At 41.4% G+C, this 19674-nt stretch overlaps 1 protein-coding gene across 10 annotated transcripts in view; it reads right to left on the reverse strand.

Moving 5' to 3' along the window:
- KMT2C (lysine methyltransferase 2C) overlaps window positions 1–19674 on the reverse strand; it is a 189661-nt gene that overhangs the window by 23957 nt on the left and 146030 nt on the right. For 9 of the 10 annotated variants that reach the window (XM_071428552.1, XM_071428559.1, XM_071428558.1 and 6 more), the window contains 15 exons: window positions 17089–17193; window positions 16690–16737; window positions 15410–15547; window positions 15193–15225; window positions 14990–15109; window positions 12943–13081; window positions 12470–12684; window positions 12284–12357; window positions 9521–9703; window positions 7024–8892; window positions 5646–5971; window positions 3049–4880; window positions 1873–1984; window positions 857–935; window positions 674–737 (listed from right to left, as the gene is read on the reverse strand). In XM_071428552.1, coding sequence (XP_071284653.1) covers window positions 674–737; window positions 857–935; window positions 1873–1984; window positions 3049–4880; window positions 5646–5971; window positions 7024–8892; window positions 9521–9703; window positions 12284–12357; window positions 12470–12684; window positions 12943–13081; window positions 14990–15109; window positions 15193–15225; window positions 15410–15547; window positions 16690–16737; window positions 17089–17193 — 5337 coding nt within the window. The remainder of the gene's footprint in view (window positions 1–673; window positions 738–856; window positions 936–1872; window positions 1985–3048; window positions 4881–5645; window positions 5972–7023; window positions 8893–9520; window positions 9704–12283; window positions 12358–12469; window positions 12685–12942; window positions 13082–14989; window positions 15110–15192; window positions 15226–15409; window positions 15548–16689; window positions 16738–17088; window positions 17194–19674) is intronic. The other variant, XM_071428556.1, reaches the window with a different exon arrangement.

Genomic DNA, 19674 nt, shown 5'->3' on the forward strand with positions numbered 1-19674 from the left:
TTCTTATTCACAAATATCAAGTGAAGCATTTGTAGTGATAGAAACACTTATTTACACGTGGTCTTCCTCTCCCAACATATGCTTAGTTTTAATTTCTGCTAATAAATCCTTATCATCACAGAGACTAGGATTCACAATTGATCAAGGGCAGCCAGAAATATGGAATGCAAAAAGCTAGTGCAGTGTATTTCTGCTTTCACCAACTGTGTTTCACCAGCCAGGCTTGCCTAACTAGTGCCTGGAAAGCTTTTTCTGCTATTTGTTCAAATGACAATGAGGCTGCACAAAACTTTCTGCTTCTGAAATAAAAAATTCCATCAACACACAGCTGTTCTCATTGAGCTCAGAATATTGCAACACAACCCAAGACCAGGTTTCTAATACAGCAGTCTGCCAGTTAATAAACTATTGCTGTCACACAAATCCAAATAATGTTAATTTTCTGTTTCCCTCTTTCCTTATGGTGTTTTGTTGATGATAGCTTCCAGAAAAAAAAATGGTAACAGGATTTACTACACCCCTTCATTACCTGGCATTGTAATGATAAAATGACTCAATTTTAAAAGGATTATTTTTTTGAGACAGGATCCATAGTTCATTTCAAAGAAAACAGAACTGTAAAATGAAAAAAAAAAAACCAAGCCATACAATAAATAATTAAATCTCTACTTACTGACAAAACCAGGACCAAAATTGGGAGGATTAGGTCTAGAAATCTGAGGTGTCAAACTTCCATCCTAGAAATTTCAGTAAAACAGACAGACAAGGATATTAAATCATGATTCAATTAAAATACCCCAAACTTAGTGATCATTATTGAACAGTTTTGTTTCAAGCCCATATCAAGTTGCATTACCTGTGTAATTGCCTGTTGCATATGATTTTGGCCTTCACTGGTCTGAGCTCCTGGCACTGGCTGACCCATAAAGGGAAACCTATTGAGAAACAGAAATAGAAATTGTAACCTTGCAAACCAGCACATTAGGAGAGACAACTTTATTATGTTCAACTTAAACAAAGCACCCAAATATTATACAGACATGCACTTGAACTTCTGTACCAAACCTTTTCAACATCTGGAGAATACAGACAGAATTTTGCCCTTGGTTGAAACTATTGCATTTTACATTTTTCAGAAAGATGAAGTAAACATGACCTACTGTGCTAGAATAGTGAAAACACACACAAGTCTGTATTGTATTTTATAATTTAAAGAAATACAGCTGAATGTATTTAGGTTTCATGGCCACCATCAGAGAGAACTGCAGTTGGGTAAATGTACACCTTGGGTAAGCCATTTATTATCATGGGGCACTGGACAGAGAAAATCCAGTTTGAAGGGCCACACAAGAAGAACAGGCACAGATCCCTCCTGGCCCATGGACTCCCCACCTGCCCTAAGGACAGCCATGGTGCAGCCTGCACAGTTCATGGCTCCTTTTGTCTTCAGAAGGGATTTAAGGAGAGGATGGAACTTCCACTACTTGGGCTAAAATCTCACTTACACCCAGCATTAAATGATTTGCTGCAACATGAGGTTCCACTGTTACATGGCCACCCCCAGTTTTCTAGCACAACCCGTGGGAGATGTGTCATTACCTCATCAGCAAGTGGGAAAACAAGAAGAGCATCAACATGCTGGCCATGTTGACCCATGACACTACAACTGGAACACAAATCTGATGCATTTGAGTACCTTTTATAGCTCCTACTGCCACACTGACTTTATTCCTAGGAGGTAACCCTGTGTTAGCATCAAATGTGAACTACAGGACAGATTTTTTTTTTCATTTCCTGCACACAGTTTCCCTGAGCTCTGTCATTTCCTTTTACATTCTGTAGTCCTAAAGAATGGTGTCAAGAGTTGCCTACCTGTTCATGACCATTGGTGGCATCCCCATGTTATTCTGTGCCATGACTTTGTTGATCCCCTTAAGTGCCACCATTTTTGCTTTCATTATGGGATCTGTGATCGCATCAAAATCTGTAAGACAAAAACAGCAGCAGTGAATCACACAGCTGAACATCACAAGTTATTAAATGGAAATTATTTGTTTACATTTAGTTCATGTGTAAATCTTCAGTAAAACATTAACTGTATTCCTACTTCACATTAATTGTCCTCCCCACTTTGATATTCAAGGTTAATAAGCAGTTTCAGGTGTCCTGTAGAAGTTGGTGCAGCAACAGCTGTCCTTGTTTTCAGCCACAACACACATCCAAAAGCAGGTCAGTCTGAGAGTGGCTCTAGACCAAATCTGGCCTATGACCCAACAGATTAATAAATTCTATTTATGGGTTTAAGACTCAGGAAAAGGAGTTGTTCCTATGATCTCAACTGGCAAGCGCCACACCATCATTAATGCACTATGAGAATGGCCTTGATAGTCACTGTAGTTACAACTTAAACAATTCTCAAAATTTAGTGTTTCATTATCAGTTAAATGATGGCCATGGTCTTGATATGAATGTTCAAACTGCTAGATTATATAAAAGAAGCAACCACAGTTTTTCTTAAATTTTTTTAGTACAAGCAGAATTATATGTGATATTTCTGGGCCTTGCCTAGACTGTGGGTTAGTGACAGCTTTTGATAATCCCTTTCCTTGTGACACAACAAATACTCAAAAAATAAGTCATAAAACAACCATAAAATAAACATAAAATTGATAGCTCAAATATCAAGAAGGTGAACTACTGCATTTGATCACTTAATTTTGTTTACAAAGGATGCATTTACTGCCTATCTCATGAGAACCTAAAGTATAAAGAGAGTATGTGACATAGCTGATGCCACAAACATTATCAGTAAAGCAGAGTTACCCTGATCCTGGTAATGACAACAGGAGCCTTGCCAGAGTTCAGAATTCCACCTACATGCTCAATTTCCATACTCTCTTTGTACCTAATAGGCAGGCTCATTTTTATTATGCCACCTTCAAGTTCTACATATTTACCTGCTTCTGGCAGTCCTGTGGATTATTTAACTATTTGTTGCTGCATTTTTAGAACACCAACCAGAAACAGACCAACAGGACACCCACATACCAATATTGGGGAAAAATGGCTCCGAACGCTGGCGAATCATGGCTTGCATCTGTCTCTGCTGCTGCTGCTCCTGCCTCTCCTGATCCAAGAGGTCCTGCAGAAGAAGTGGCTGCTCCTCTAGCAGAAGTGGCCTCTCTCTGTTTTGTTGCTGAGCTAATGGCTGAGGGAGCATCATCTGCTGAGGACCAGAGATGCCGCTGGGACCAGGACGGTTTGGTACAGCCACAGTCTGATTAGATGTCTGTCCTGTCCCAAAGTTATGATTAGATGACTGACCCTGAATAAATCCTGGATTTGGTGACCCTTGAGAAAAGTTATGGTTCATTCGTGGTACCATGGGCAGACTGGAATTTAAAGTGTTTTCCAAGATCTGTCCAGCAGGTGTCATGAGTGTTTGTGGAATACCTGATCCATGGTTCATTTGTGTGGGTGGCAGAGATTGAGATGGAGATCCCAGAGTTCTTGCTTCAGCATTGTCTGAGCTTTCACTAGACAGCAAACTTGAGAGGACTGGGGTGGACCCAGAAATACTGCAGGAACTTACTGCTCCTTGAACAGGCAGTGGAGCAGATCCCTGAGCATCTGGACTAGGCACAGTTGTATCCTGACTAGGAACAGCAGGAGTTTTGTCAGGGAATTCTGGGTTAGCAGGTTGCCCAGGAGCCTTTTCCCCATCCTTTAACTCCACTTCAGCAGACTGTTGAGAACTTGTGGACTCAGTATTTCCATCACCTTTTTCATTTTCATTCTTCTTTTCCTCTTGAGTGTTTGGGGAAAGTACTTTTGTTTTAATTTCATTTTCTGTAGCTGATTTCTTTGGTGGAGACTGGATCTCAGCAGGGGCAACAGTTGTATCACCTTGTTCTTTCTGTTTGGGTTCTTCTGCTTTGCCCTGGATATCTAGTTTGTCATCAATGGGTACACTAAGGTCTAGTTCTTCATTAAACATTCCTTTCTTATCCCCCACATCAAGGTCTGGATCTGTGTATGCAATTAAATCAAATTCCCCAGATCTCAGAAGATCATCAAGGTGAGGATCATTGGTTTCCAAATTATCTAGAGTGTCCAGTTCATCTCCTTTCCCATCCTCTGTGTCCAGGTTCAGATTTTCTAAATCCTCATCATCTAAATCCTTGACTTCAACTCCATCAAGGTCTTTCACATCCAAATCTTTTACAGCAGGATCATCAGGATCAAGCTTTTCTTCTAGACCATCACTTGACTGGTTGGGAATCTGCAAGTTTGCAGCTTCATCACTTGGTGCAGATGTAGACAAAGATGCTCCTGGGAATGCATCAGCAACTGGCTGACCCAGAGAACGCATCACAAGTGCAGGTGGGTTCTCAGGATTGATCTGGTCCTGCTGGGACTGGGAGATGTGCTCCAAACCCGCAGCCATCTGCAGCTGGTTTGGTATTCCTTGAGAATTGTGTCTCAGCGGCTCTGCCTGTCTTGGGCCTGGGAAGTCCTGCCTGGGCAGGAAGCCAGGGTGCCTCTGGTGCTGAGCTGCTGCATCCAGCACCGTGGCAGCAGCAGCAGCAGCAGCAGGGCTGAAGGGCAGCCTTGGCCTGCCATCAGGAGCCCTGTGACGCAGCTCGATGTAGGCCTGGCCCAGGATGTTGTGCTGCTGCACCGGGATTCCCTGCGGGGGGAAATGCTGCGGGATCCCGGATGCGCTATTGATCTGCGGGCTGCTCACTGCCCGGGGCATGTCAATGGACAGGGATCTCCTCAGCTGCGGGGGAACTCCAGGCCGCTGCATGGGCTGCTGAGGACCAAGGAAACGTTCCTGGCCCGAGGGTGGACCATGGCCCCCTCCTGGAAATCCATATCTAAAATAAAGCATGAAAGGCAAATGATTTTTTTTTTTCTCAGTCTCACATGACTAAATAACTGTTCGCCAAAATGCTGTACATGATGCATTCATCAAGATATTTAAATCAATGTTTTGACTAATTATACTTACATTTAAACGAGCTTTATGACTACAATAAAATAATTGCTTTAATTATGTTTAATAAACAACCTGTTTTCAATTTCAATAATAATAATAATGGATAGAAAACTCTGACAGTCAGAACTAACCTAGTAATTAAAATACATGTTAATGCAATTCAGAGCAAAAAACCCTCAGTGTGTGGATTTAGAAATTACTGAAATAAATCCAGGTACTGAAAAAATTAACTTCTGATGTATGTTGATACTGGCATTCATTTTACATTGCAGCATTCACTGTAAAAGTGCTACAGACAGAAACTGATGTTTGATAACATGCTGATTAGAAATTAATTTATTCATTATTAAGACATCAAAAATAAAGTATTTTACTTTTTTTTTCTTTAGAAATGCCCCAAAAGCCACAGACAACAAGATGCTTCAGGTCATGTAAGTTTGACTAGTTTCTCCACTTATTTTTCTGAATTACTCCCAACAAAACAGCGTAGAATACTTTGTGTAAAACACACATTCTAAAGTTACAGGAAAACCCACTGCACATACAGAGTTCAGGAAGGTTATCAGCTCCTGTAGATGATTTTTCATGCTGTTTAAAACGCCCCCTTTAACTACTGCTGAGTTTAAGAGATCCAAGAGCTCACCTCAGACCATGAGGTCTCATCCCCATGGTGTTCATGTCTCCTGGAAACTGGGGCCTGTTGAACTGCCCATCGCCAGGGAAGGGCCCGCGCTGCTCCTTCGGGTACATGGAGAACCTTGGCCCACCTGGAGGGACCACAGAGGATCTGATATTCCCAGGGTAGGGAGGAGGAGGGCGGTTAAAGATTTGATTTAAGTTGTCTTGCTGCCAATGCTGAAGAGGGGCTGCATGGGGAGGAGCTGCTGCGTCCTGCAAGGCCTTTTCCTGGCGAACTGCATTCTTCTTCTGCTGCTGCTGCTGTAGAATAATCTCACGGAGCTTCTGGCGCTGTTTACAAGAAAATAAATCATTATACTTGACACTGCAACTGACATCTTTTGAAGTGTTGCACTCTGCTAGGTTAAGCCTTTTAGAGGAAAGAAATTCTTCACTTGTTATAGGAAAATATTATTAACAACAATCACCTCAGAAATGAGAAGGAGGGTCAAAATGGCGCAGGGTGCTGGTAACCCAACTTAACATCCACCTCTTGGTAAATTGTATGGTGTGATCCCATTCTACCATTTAACATGGAAGCAACTCTCTTTCCAGTTTTCTATTCTAGTATTGCAGGCCCTTTCACCACAGGAAAAGTGCATTCTAAAAGACAGAGGTGACTAGAGGTCCACTGAAGAAAATTCAGCAGAGGGTTTTTACACCATAGCTGCAGAATTCACTCTTAACTCTGTATGATAACCACTATGATAAACCACTGGTTTTCCATTAAATTCACTTCCCATCCCTCCTTCCAAACAAAAGATTGAGCAGCTTTCCCCAAGCTGAATGTAATTCTATCTCTTAGCAAGAGCTGTTTCACAGATATTCATGGACAGAAACCTGGAGTGAATGTGCCTCAAGAAGAGCTGTGACCAAGGGAAGGATTCACCTCAACATGCTGGCCAACTGCAAAGTCAGACATGTGGTCTGAGATCTTTGTCAGTACTCCTTCTCCAGCCAGTGAACAAGCCACTGACAATCAGTTCCACACCTAATTTGTTACAGAATAGAACAAACTGACCTTTTAAAATGTTTTTTTTTTCCCCAGACTGTAGCTAAAAGCACTATGACAGACTAACCATCTATGTCTTCAGTGGCTTCAAATACATCCTTTGCTTCTTTTTGTTTGGGTTTTGTCCAAACTCCTTAGAAATTACGGATGTTTCTGTATTCTGTATATTGTGGTTCTAGCCACAACAGGAAGGACCAAACTACATTTAAGTAAAAACTAAGGTAATTTGTATCTTATACAGTTAGATTTAATGACAAGAAACTTTTAAGTATTAACAAGAATGGGGGAAATTCTTCTACTTCCAGAATTTTAATATCATCAGAATTCTCACCTGTCGTAACTTCTCAGTATCTGCTTGAGACATATTCATGGTGTTCTGTGTATCTGTTACTCCTGTGGTGGGTGCTGGGCCAGGAACTTGTGAAACTTTGGGAAATTGTTGTCCTTGAGAAGTCATGGGAGCATTTCCAGATGCACTGAAGGTGCCCTCAGATCCAGGCCGTGGCTGTTCAGCAGCATCATGGGCCAGCTGACCAGTTCCAAAAGAGTCTGGCTGAGGTCTTGGAGTCATTGGTGGTTGATCATATGGGTCATGTGCTGGAGTAGCTGCACCATGGCTAAAGGAATCTGTTATTGCAGGTCCTGCAGACCTGGGAGTTTGAGAACATGGGTCTGATGGCCTGACAAAAGTGCCCTGCAACCTGCTCTGTGGTGTCTGCAGGAAAGGATCTCTACTTGTTATTAGTCCTGGCCTTGTCATGGCAGGTCTGTTAAACCCTTCAGGAATCCCTGGCCTTGGGGTTGCTGGCTGCTGAGAGTAAGGATCACTGAGAACTGGCCGTGGTGTTCCAGGAGGCTGGGCATAGGGATCAGAATGTCTCTGCTGGTTTGCTGGGGACTGAGCAAACAGATCTGCTGGTTGAGCAGGCCTTGGTGTTGGTGGCTGCTGCATATATGGATCCACCGTGGTGGGACGAGGAGTTCCTGGGGGCTGGGCATAAGGATCAGCAACTGGCCGAGGAGTACCTGGAGGCTGGGAGTAAGGGTCCTGAGAGGCTGGCCTCGAAATGGGCCCAGCCTGAGGGAAAGAATCACCCTGCTGCCGCACCATCCGCGGCGGGTGCGCAAAAGGCTCCTTCATTGCAGGGTGGGGAGTGAGGGGAGGCTGGCTGTAGGGATCATTGGCCTGGGCATGGGAAAAGTTGTCCACGGGCCTGGGCGTCAGAGGGGGCCTTTCGTAGGGATCGACAGCGACGCGCCGGGGCGTGGCCGGCATGGAGGAGTAAGGATCCTGTGGAGACTGAGGAGGGCGCAGAGGAGTTTTGAAAGGTCCAGGGCTCCCATCCACAGGAGCAGGAGTGGGAGTCAATGGAGGCCGTGCATAGGCATCAGCAGAGGTTACTCTCTGTCTCTGAAAGGTGTCAGTCCTGGGAGCCGGCTTCGTAAACGGATCGCTGCTTCCGGCAGCTAAAGGAACCTTCCCTGACTGCTCCATGACTATGGGTGATCGGGGGACTCCCAGAGGTTTGGAGAACTGCTCTGATGGCAGGACAGGCCTGGGTGTGTCTGGGGGCTTTGCATAGGGATCGCTGCTACCTGGAGATGAAGAACATGAGTCCCTGACTGGCGAGGGCCTGCTGCCCGACGGCTCCCGAGATATGGAGGGCTGTGCTGCGCAGGAATCCAAGGGGGCAATGGGGTTCCTTCTGACAAAGCTCTGGTTGATGGGTGCTGGTCTGGGTGTTCCCACCATTTTAGCATAGGGATCCATCGGAGAAGGAGGCCTTGTGTTTGTGGAACCTGGAGAAAACATCTGTTGTGATGGTGTCTGAGGAGTCTGAGACTGAGCCAGCGATTCGTGCACTGGGATTCGGGTGGGAGTGGGAGGTGGGGCCTGTGGCTTTAGGAACACATCATCTGAGGGCGCCGACGTGGGCGTAGCAGGGAGCTGCTGCTTTGTGAACAGATCCTTATGGAATGTCTGCTGTGCAGGAGACATGCTGCCATTGCCAGTCTGCGGCGTTAAGGGGCTCTGGATCCCGCTGCTGGGTGTGTCTGAGCCAGACTGGTTCAGGAGCTGCTGGGAACCAAACTGCTGCTGCTGCTGTTGCTGTTGCTGCTGCTGTTGCTCATTTTTCACCTGTTCAAGCTTCTGTGTGGCTTCTATTTTGGCCTGCTGCTTACTTTTTTGCCGCATTTGCTGTTTTAAAATTATGAGGAAATATGTTACACTTCTAAGTTTAGGGTATACAAAATCTTTCTAATGACTGAATCTATAATTAAAACCTCAGGACACATCCAGTATCAGTTACAAATAATTGTGAATTTTAAATGCAAAGGGAGCAGAAAGTCCAGCTATTTGTAAAGTTTAATTACCTTGACATGCATCTTGCTTGCCTGGGAATAAGCATTTCCCAGGTTGCCTAAAAAGCATCGCTGCTTTCCAACCTTATACTCTGGAGACAAAGGTAACTGACATGCAGCACTGGTGTGGGCTTTGAGAGACATCCAGCCCCCTATGAGGCAGCAGTCTGCAGGACAAAGTTACTGCAATACAGGGGATGTAATAAAAACCTACTGCAGCGACCACCCATGCAGAGAAAGAACAACCTGTTTCTGTAATACACAGGATTTAAGAGTCAAAATTTAAAGAAAAGGTTTTTTTACAAACAGTTTATCTCCTGGTAACATCCATTTTCTTCCCAAGCAGAATGGCTGACTGCATACTCTTCTACAAAGAAAGATTCAAACTGGTTTTATTACAACAGATTCCTACAATGCAATAAAAAGCAGGGAGAAAATAACAAAACACCTTAAATGCTACACACCTGTCTGAATTTCCATTCCTGCTCGTGTTCTGATTCCCTCTGTTTTAATGGATCTTTAAAGAGGTCGGAGTCGATGCGGGAGCTGGGATCAATGCTATCCTGTTGCTGCTGCCTTTTCATGGAGTCATTTGACATCTGTACTTTATTGATGCGCAAAGCAGCTCTATTATCTCTGGCTTTTTGCTGGAAAAAGAGAAAAGATGCAGTTAGAATTATTTTCTTCTACTATGTGGGCACACTGCATCTGTTATTCCTACAAAATCTATCACCAAATTATTTGTACAGCCTGTTTTAATCACACACATCTTCGTGGAAATGACATTATGCACTTTGGAAAGAATTCCAAACAGAGAAATTTCACACCTCTATGGAAATTCTGTGTTTAACAGATATGGAAGGAACTAAGAGGTTACTAGCAATTAGTAAATTAGTAAACCTATTAGCAAAGCTTTTCTATACAGGAGGGTGTCTGTTGCAGGCACTGTGCTGTGCCAAGAAATTGGTAATAGCACCAGTTTACCTTTCAAATCACATATTGGTGTGGTCTTACTACATGAAGGCTGAGCACAGCAGATGATGTTTGGATCAATAAAGGCCACTAATGTAGAGAACTTCAATGACAAGAAAAATACAGTCTAGTCCATTAAATGACCTCTAAAGATCTGAGTCTGTTAACAGTTAACAGTATAAACATAGGATATGGGCTTATGGATCAGGACAAACTGTATGGAGACACAGCAATTCCTCTTCAATGAGGCATTTTACAGCCACAGTGACACTTTAAAGTATCTAATGGAAGTTTCAAAGAGCCTGTTTTACCACCAATCTAGGATGTGATTTCTTTTCTGAACCAAGCCCTCACATCCTCTTTTTCAAAAATTTATCTGCAGCTATCAAGTAGGGCTTGCCTAAAGGAAAATGCTTTAATACATCCCCCTCAACAATGAAATAGTGACACGGATAAGAGCACCAATGTCACAGCAGCAGAAAAATCACTGTCATGTTTCCCTGTAAGTGATGGGATTGTGCATGCTAAGTAAAGTAAAAAGCAACAGTGAAAATTTACTAGTACTCCTCTGAATTTCATTTCAGCCTTCATTCAACCCCTCAGAGTGTAAATCCCTCAGGAGAGGCACCACAGCAGCTTCTTATGTGCACAATGCCAGGAACACCAGCAGGAGCTGCATGGCAGAAGCACAAGGACTGTTCTGAGAGGAATTAACCACATTTTGCTGTGGAAATACTGGTGTGCAGGAGCATGCCCTCTCCTCCTGTACATAAGGGAAGAAATTTTTGCTGCTGACTTTTGGATACCCATCATAAGGACACGACTGCATTTTTAAGAACAATGAAAAAAAAGAATCAGTAATAGAAATAACTGTGAAGTGGTAAATGCCACCCATGTAAGTGGTATTATCTTATAAATACCACAAAGAAGGAATCCCCAAGATCAACTACAGCATGGGCAAGGTGACACAGAGGTCTGAAGGTGCTGAAATTGCAACACTGAATAAGAAGTGGAATAATGGTGATGCCTCAGTGATACAAAGGAAAAACGAGAGTATTATTCTTTCAAGTGGAAAGGGTTTCAGAAAGATCAAGAACTCCACTTCTCACAATGAGTTTGGGACGTGATTTATCCTCTTAAGCCAGAGATCACAGCAATTTTGAATTTGGACAGTAGAAGATGATGTAGTACTGCTAAACTCTGAGTCATCAACATGCAGAGGAATGAAGTTTGTTTACTGATGGGACTACATGAAAAAAGAGCAGGTAGGGGAAGGCTGTGAGACTGAAAACTGCAAAATCCACAGAAACCTGTAAAGTGAGAATGATAATCCAATTGCTGCTGTGAAGAACCAAAGATGAGAACCAGGAGAGAATGGAAGTTAAAGAAAAGTACATTTGCCAGCACTTGTTGGGAAAGTCCAAAAGAATCAATAATGCTTTGGATGCACACAGGCCTCAACAGAGACTTCAACAAAGCTTAAGGGTCACCCCTCTCTGAATGGCAGAAGTTCTGCAGGGTGAAATCAATGACCATGTAACTCCAGACAGCTGCTACAAGTACCTGTGTGTTCACTTAACTCAGATGTGAAGAAGGTGAATGATTTTGGAGAGAAAAATGGAGTCCTTCATGCTCCCCACAAAATGGTGCCAGAAAAATGTATAGGAGAAGCTATCAGGAGAGTCTCCATACAAAGCAATACAAGAGAGTAAGCAGAGCAAGGGAACAGTAAAGCAAGAACACAAGGAGAAGAAGTAAATGAGGAAAGCAGAGGTGTGAGCACTGACACCTCTGGAATTGTTAGTTCAATAGCTGAAAGACTTCAGCAACTCTAACAGGGAAAAAAGAATAGCCCAGAGAGAGGGGATGATGAAAGGGAGAGAAATCTCATGATCAGCTGTTATTATCCTTCTCAAGAAACTGGTGAGATTCTGCCTAGAAAGAGACAGAGCAAAGATGACTTGAGGCATGAATCAAAGGTAGCTGAGAGGCAGTGAGAGCCACAAATGTTCTCATCTCAGCTGATGTCTTTACATTGCACAGTACTAATAGAGTTTATTCCAAGACTGAAAAACAAAGAATACAGGTAGAAATATTCAGACTTAGAAGTTAAATTAAAAAGATTTTCTTGCAGTAAGGGAACTACCACTAAACCTTGAACTTGAGTTATTAAAAACAGAACAAAACAACACAACCTTGTAATTGAAATGTATGTTTGCTGGAAGCATGCAAATGCAGGTGGGAATTGTTCTTACCACATAGGGAGCCCTCTCCTGAGAGCTTGCTTTCCTCCACAGTTTAGCAATTTGCTTCACTCTTGTAGCCCAGTCTGCAAACAAAAAATGTGTCAATACACAAGGCTATGATAACTCTGAGATACTTTCAAATCAAGATGCAGCAATTGCTGCAAAATACTCAACTTTATTCAGCAAATCACTCACCTGGGAATTCTTCCTTCAGGTTGGGGAAGTTGATATTTGTATAGAGAACAGGTGCTACAGTTGCCATTTCACCCAAAGCTTCTTCTTTCTCCCACTTCAGGGTGCTTCTTTGAGCATTGGACATGGTATCACCTTCACCCTCCAGAGGTGGAGCAGCTGGTGCCCATGAGCTGTTGGGATCACTCACCATTGGATTGAATGCTGGATTCTTATCCCTGACAGACCAGAAAAGGGATTTGTTTTACAGATTGCATAAAAACAACAAACCTACCCTCAATTAGCAAAGTACTCATTCTGTTTGCTATCTCAGCACTGAACACACTGCAAGAACACACAAGGTTTTGTGGTGGCTGTCAGGAACTAATAATATCACATTATCAGTAACAAACAACACCCTCCAGGTGGTTTTGTTACTTAGATTTTTTTTTTATGCTAAATACACCAAATACCTTTTATTCTCCATCTGGACTTACCTGGCATCAGTGTATGGCTGCTGTGTAATGGGAGAGAAGGTGCCCAGCCCTCCTCCAGCAGCCAGAGCCGTGTGAGGGAGATGAGGGTTGGGGCCAATCAGACCATTCATGAGGGGCACTCTTGGAAATGCATTCTCTCCTGGAAAGAAGCAGATTAAGTCACTCATTTAAGTTTTCAAGGGTGACTGCTTCTAAGGCAGAGGTGGAACCTTTAAGAAAACAATATCTCCTCTAAAAACTAATTGCTTTAAAATTGTACAGTGCTGACCTTACTTTTTTGGAAAAGATTTTAAATCAGTTTAAAATCCTATGCCATGGTACTTCACTTTATATTGAGGTAATAAACTTAAAAGCTCATGTTCTTCATGTTTGTTAGAGCCAGACACAAGCAGCAAGCCATGGAGAAGGCAGATTTCAGTCCTTGCAGGATGATCATTAGCCACCTGAATTAAACATCTCTTCTGAGACTCCTGAACTTTGTACCAAAGTAAGCCTCATTATCTACTAACTCCCTAATTTGTAACCAATGAAACAGATAACTCTACTCAAATGAGCATTAACATTTTCTAATTAAATGTCCAGTCTAGCAGTAAGAAGGCAGAAAATGTTATTTATTTGATTACAGTGTTACAAATGTGGCACAGGCAGTTCCATTCCAGCCGATGGTATTTGCAGATGTTGCTACACAGAATTAACTCTGGCCTTTGGATTCCACCACTTAAGCGAGATTGTAACTGTTGCCCCAGTATTTCCTTAAAAGCACAGAAGTAGCTCAGGAATCAGATGTATCTGCAGGATGACACTGTATCATTCTCCCACTTTAGGAGACTGTTTCTGATCTAAAGCTTTTGTTACTGTGCTGGTAAACACAGTAATTAACTGTGAAGACCTGGCAAACAAACAGGATGGAGTCAGGGCTCTGGTCTGCACTGTGTGCTCACATGTCTACGAGAAGAGAGCAATCATTTTATCTGAAATTGCTGAAACTTGACACAAGCTGCGCCACCACTGAAGCATTTATCTGTGGATCATTCCACTGGGGAAGAACCAAACTGTAAATCCAAAACTTTGTTATCATGGCAGTTCCCACAGGGAGGAGCTGAACAATCTTACAAAGCTCACAGGCTGGACCTATCCACAAGTACTCAAGTAACTGGGAAACAGGCAATTTCCCAGTTATCTGGGAAATTATCTTTTGCTTTAAATCAACTCATTATTTACTTAAAACACTCTCCTTTCTAAGAGGTTTTGAAGTATTTTGTTTTTATGAAAACTGATCCAATTAGTGAATGAATCAGTTTTCTTATGATTAATTCCCTGGTCAAATCAATTTGCATAGTCCTTCTTGTAGTACCAGTATCAAAGACTGGACACTCTTCACATGAGCTCATGGAAAACCCCCTAGAGGTGACGTCTGATGAGAAAAGGAGCACATTCAATTATATTCCCACATACTGCTTAAAAAACCAGCTCTACTGATTACAATAAAAAAAAAATCCATCTGTCTCTTGCCTTCAATACAAGAGCAAGATGCTGTATCTAACTCAAGGTAATTTTAGTAGTTATGAAGAAAAATCAAGTATAATTTCCAAGATAAATTTTAAATTTGTTTAGCCTCCTTTCTATTAGGACCAGCTAATACATGAAACTGCATTCTTACAGATATTAAAACTCAGTAAATCAGTGTTACATAGACTCTTCCCTTACCCTTGAGGAGGTGCTCAAAAGTAATTAAAGAGTGAAGACAGAAGAGAACACATGCTTTATCACAGACTAATTTCCAAACCATCTAAGTGTCAGCTAAAGTAAAAGCACCAATATGTCAGAAAAATCTCAAATAACTGTCCTTTTCTATTAGCAACATTTACATGGATGTTAATCACGTACTCCCTTCAGAACAGGTTTAGCATAGTATTTCACAAATTAACAATGGCAGATTGCACCATTTTGCACAGTGCCCAATGAGTCCTGCTTCCACATCAGCATTTAAAAGGTGTACAACTCTCCTGGCCAGGCTGGTGCCCACAGAAGCACCAGAGGAACGTACCTTGGTTGTGCAAAGACATGAGCTGTGGTGGGGGAGGAGGCTGTGGCAGAGGAGCTGGCTGTGAGGCTGCTGGACTCAACACAGCTGTGAACAGATCTTCAACATCCTTCCCTCCCAGCTCTGCAAAAAACACTCTGCATGAGTTGCTGGCATTGCTTGTTGAACTGTGCTCCATAAAAGACAAGGAGGATCAGAACACATACCTGGGATTTTGTACAGTTTGCCAAGAATAGCACCTGGACAAAGCAAAGGCAACACAAGGTAAGTAATCATCAGAGCAAGCAATGAAAGTAATTTGCAACCAAGTCCAAATAGGTCTGTTACAATACAGAGATGTGTCATTTGGGGGAAAGAAAAAAGAAAAGATGATTTCTACATAAGTTCTGTAGAAGATCAAGATAAAGGACCAAAACCAATTACCATCTGTGACCATTTTGTCTAGCTCTGGACTGAGGATTTCATCTAACTGCTCTTCACTCAGTGACCGTGAGCTCTGGGTGACGTTCGGCTGGGGCAGGGAGGAAGGATCATCAGAGATGGGGCCAATATCCAATCCAGCTGGAGAAGAAAGAATATGAAATTAGACATAAATAGCAAATTTTTTAGTACTGAATAAAGAGCATAAGCCCTGTTTCCTTCCCCTAGAATTCAGCTGTCAATTAAACCAGGACTTTCTAATATTTGAAAGGTAAGGCAAAACAAAACACTGATTAGAAAAGGTAAAAAAACCCTTCCCACTCTTTACCTCCAGTTTATTGTATTGTTTGAGGAATGTTAATTGAATATAATGCAACTGGTAGAACAGGAAGTAAGACTACTGAGTTTAGGTTCAGCATGGTTTCAAATGTATAGGTTTCAGAATATAGTTCCACTTTATCTATTTTTCACTGTTTGAAAAGAATCACACCAGTAGTAAACATGGTTCATCCTCATGTACCTTAGGTTCACTTCAAATATTACACAAAATATTTCCTGAAATGCTGTTGAGGTGTAGCCAATATAAAACAACTTAGAGAAGTTTCTCTTTCAAAAATAAATCCTCACTATTAAGGGTTACATCAAAGTGACTTATTGGCACTAAGAAAACAGAACTCACTACATAAATTTCCTAACATCCCTAACAAGTCAATAAATCTCTCAAATGAGAAAAATCTGGGAAAAAAGAATCATGTCCTTTGTATTTAAAAAATATTTCTGTAATAATTACCAAATAACCCCAAATTTAAAATAATGAAACATGCCATTCTACTTATTGTCAACCTGTCTTTAACATAAAGTGATGAACCATTATCCAGTGAAAACAAAAGGATACTGACTGCTTTAATCATGCTTTTATATACTCACATTGATAAAAATGCTTTTCATTTACAAAATATACCATTATGATAAAAACTACACACTACTACAGGAAGTAATATTTACAGTGGCAGCAAGAAAATGCATGGGTCTGTATGATGAAACACAAAAAACTAAGGAAGGTTTTCAAAAGCTATAAGCAAAACTTGATGCAGGACTCTTAAAGGCAGAGTGCAGAGTTCAGAGGTCGTGTTAGACTCAAACACCACAGAGTGGAAAATGAAACATGAATTAGTGACACAGTAAAGGAGAAGCAATTTCTACACATGCAGTTCTTTCAGCTAAAACCACTAGGAAAAGAGGGCTACTGCTAACCATGGATCATCCATTGTTTAGATTCTTACCAAATGGGGAGGGTGAGTTCTCAACCTGGAAAGTGCATAAATCAAGACCTACAGGACCCAAACCAGATAAAATGGATGATTACAACACGAAAACAAAAAAAAGTAAAGAAAAAGTGCATGCTGAAAAAAGCTACGCAGGTATGAGAGACAACGGCAGCTACATTTTATCCTCTCTTAAGCAGCAAAGCAAAGAGCCAAGTAAAAACAAAATGTTGACAAGTTTGGGCATTTTTTTGGTAGAATAAACCAAAATCATTCCAAACCAAGGTACTCTTAAGATATGAAAATTGTATCTGAAATGACCTAGAGCAGAACCTACAGATACAGTCCAACAAATACATCTATAATAAAGAGGGGAAAAAAGGAAACAATAGGGAGAGATCCCATGGACATACATACCTGAATGATCTCCAGACTTTACCAAATCATCAGAAAGTATTCCAAGAATATCATCATCAGTGTTCAAGACCTCAGAAAGATCAGCTAAAGGATCGTCGGTGCTGCCTGTAGAAGGTGCAAAGGACAAAATCAACATTTCTGCATTGCTGGTGATGTTCTTGAGCTGCAGCCCCAAACACAGCTGGGCTCCAAGGGTCTCCTCTGCTGTCAAACTGCACAGGTCCCTGGGGTCAGAGACTGTGCTGAGCAGCAGCCCCTCCCTGCCAGGACTCAGCCACTTGCATGTGCTTACATTGTTTAGTCTTTTTAGAAGTGATCATGTGAAACATAGACTGGATGATTCCAGGGGAAAAATAACCCCAAAATCTACTACTCTGAACTTGCAACCTCTGAGACACAAAGGCCCATGAATGTTTAAATCAACAAATGGGTTTTATATAGGACAGCTCACAGTAAATCTACAAGGAGTGGGGTTTTTTTAAAGGTAATCAGTACCACCACTCTTTCCTAATACAGAAGCACCTGTTATCACACCCTGATAGGGAAGTGAAATACTAGAGTAAGAAGCACGAGTAAATAAATAGAAATTGAAGATGATACTTTTAAGATCAGAAGAAAACCTGATGGAGTGGTAACACCCAGAGACAAAAATGTCATGTTTGTTGGCCATCTAGGAAAAACTTGCCTGGTCTAGCAATAAATTCTTTAATATTAAATAATAAATTCTGGATATTATTATCTTCTTGACCTCCAATTCACTAGAGAGGAATTACTCCAAATGGCCCATCTGGTTTTATTAACTAGTTGCTTTGGACTATTACAGATGTGCAAGATTTGCAAAAAATGTTTGACAAACAAATAAAAGTTGAGAAAAATATTTTTCAGTAAAACTGCAGACTGTCATGACTACATGAGCAATCACTGCCAGACCAATAAAACATGATGAGATGGCAAATATAAATTTAACAGAAAAAAAAGGAATAATACAAATCACAAAATATATAATGTGGAAAACAAATATATGGCCAGGTGAAGAGGGAACAGAAAGCCAAAGAACACACACATTTCAGACAAATACAGATGTATTTCCCATTGTTACAATCCAACTACCCCAGGAAAATATACAGCTTTATTCAGAGCCTGGTGCCAAGGATTTACTTCTATCATGAGGTTACTTTCCAAGCTGCTAAGTTTAACAATGAATTACAAGTGCCTTCTGCTGATTTTCAGAGACAACCCTTTTCCCTTCTTCCATTACCAAGTCAAAATGAAAATTGTTTTTCCTCACTTTACTACTTTTAGTCTTCACTTTAACCCTTTGCAATGCAGACAAGATGAAACCACCCTAATTAAATCAGGTTTTATATTTGTCACTCAACAAGGTGGATTAATAACCCAGTGCAGATTAGTCCATTTAAATGTATAAACAAAATACAGCTCCTACTGATACCAGCAGAACTATCTACAAGTGCCTCAAAGCCACACCACAGCCCTAACAATTCAACTTCTGGTGTGAATATAAATATATTGTGTAAGTAGCTGGGAGGAGCTCAGGTGAAAAGATCTAACATTTAATGATACAAAGTTTACCACCTGTAGCTACAAATTGGCCATGAATAAATTCAGGCTTCAAATTTGAGGGTCTCTAACTGAAGGAAAATTAGGATTCCACAAGAAGTGAAGGAAATTAGATTCCACAGTGGCCTTCATATGAGATAAGCTGGAAAGACCATCCTGCTTTCAAAATGGAGTTTGTTAAGTCTATAAAAAGACTTGAGTGTTGGTGACAGCAGAGGGATAGAGTCTATAATCCATGAAACTCACACAAGACATCTAATCTAAAGCATGTTTTTACTTTTTTTCTTCTATTTTTTCCTTGTTTTAATTCCATGTGTGTTAAATATTATCTTGGAAACAACGAAATCACTTGAGTCAGCTGCTTCAGATCACAATCAATAGCTGGTTGACATCTGCTGCCAAACAAACAGCTCAATACTGCTCATTAATTTGACTCTTTTCAGAATGGAGATGAAAGCCAAGACAATGTAAAAAGGAAAATAATTTGCTTGTAATGCTGGATCTCTAAGAGACTACAGTTCTAATGCTATCTTGTGAGCCTGATCCCTCAAATGCAGCTCTTTATTTATTTATGAAGTTCTAAAATCATAAAGATGCCTCTCCCAAGGCTGCAGCCATCCCAAGATGTTTAATAACACAGTAACATTTCTAGTCATAAAATGTCCCAGCAGCACCTGAATCAGTTCCAGAGACTGAGACAACTCCTCTCCTTTTGTCTAGGAGCAATTTCTTTAGCATTCTCTGGAGACCTCACTTGAACAGATGACTTTTTTAGTACTTCCAGAAAAAATACACTGAATTTAAGCTATTTCAAACTAAAGGAAAGGTCACATTACCAGAGCCTTCACAGCACACACCTCACCAAGTGGCTTCTTTTTCATCAGGGACACATAGGTCAGGAAACTCAAGAGAGAGGCAGACAGTCCTCAGAATGCAACAGATCTAAAGCAACACCTTCAACTTCCCCCATGAACCTGTGAGCAAACCTTTGCACTCTGTTCCAGCACT

The sequence above is a fragment of the Agelaius tricolor genome, unplaced genomic scaffold (genome assembly GCF_023055355.1).
Source record: "Agelaius tricolor isolate 1412-34295 unplaced genomic scaffold, bAgeTri1.0.p SCAF_6, whole genome shotgun sequence".
Lineage (NCBI taxonomy): Eukaryota > Metazoa > Chordata > Aves > Passeriformes > Icteridae > Agelaius > Agelaius tricolor.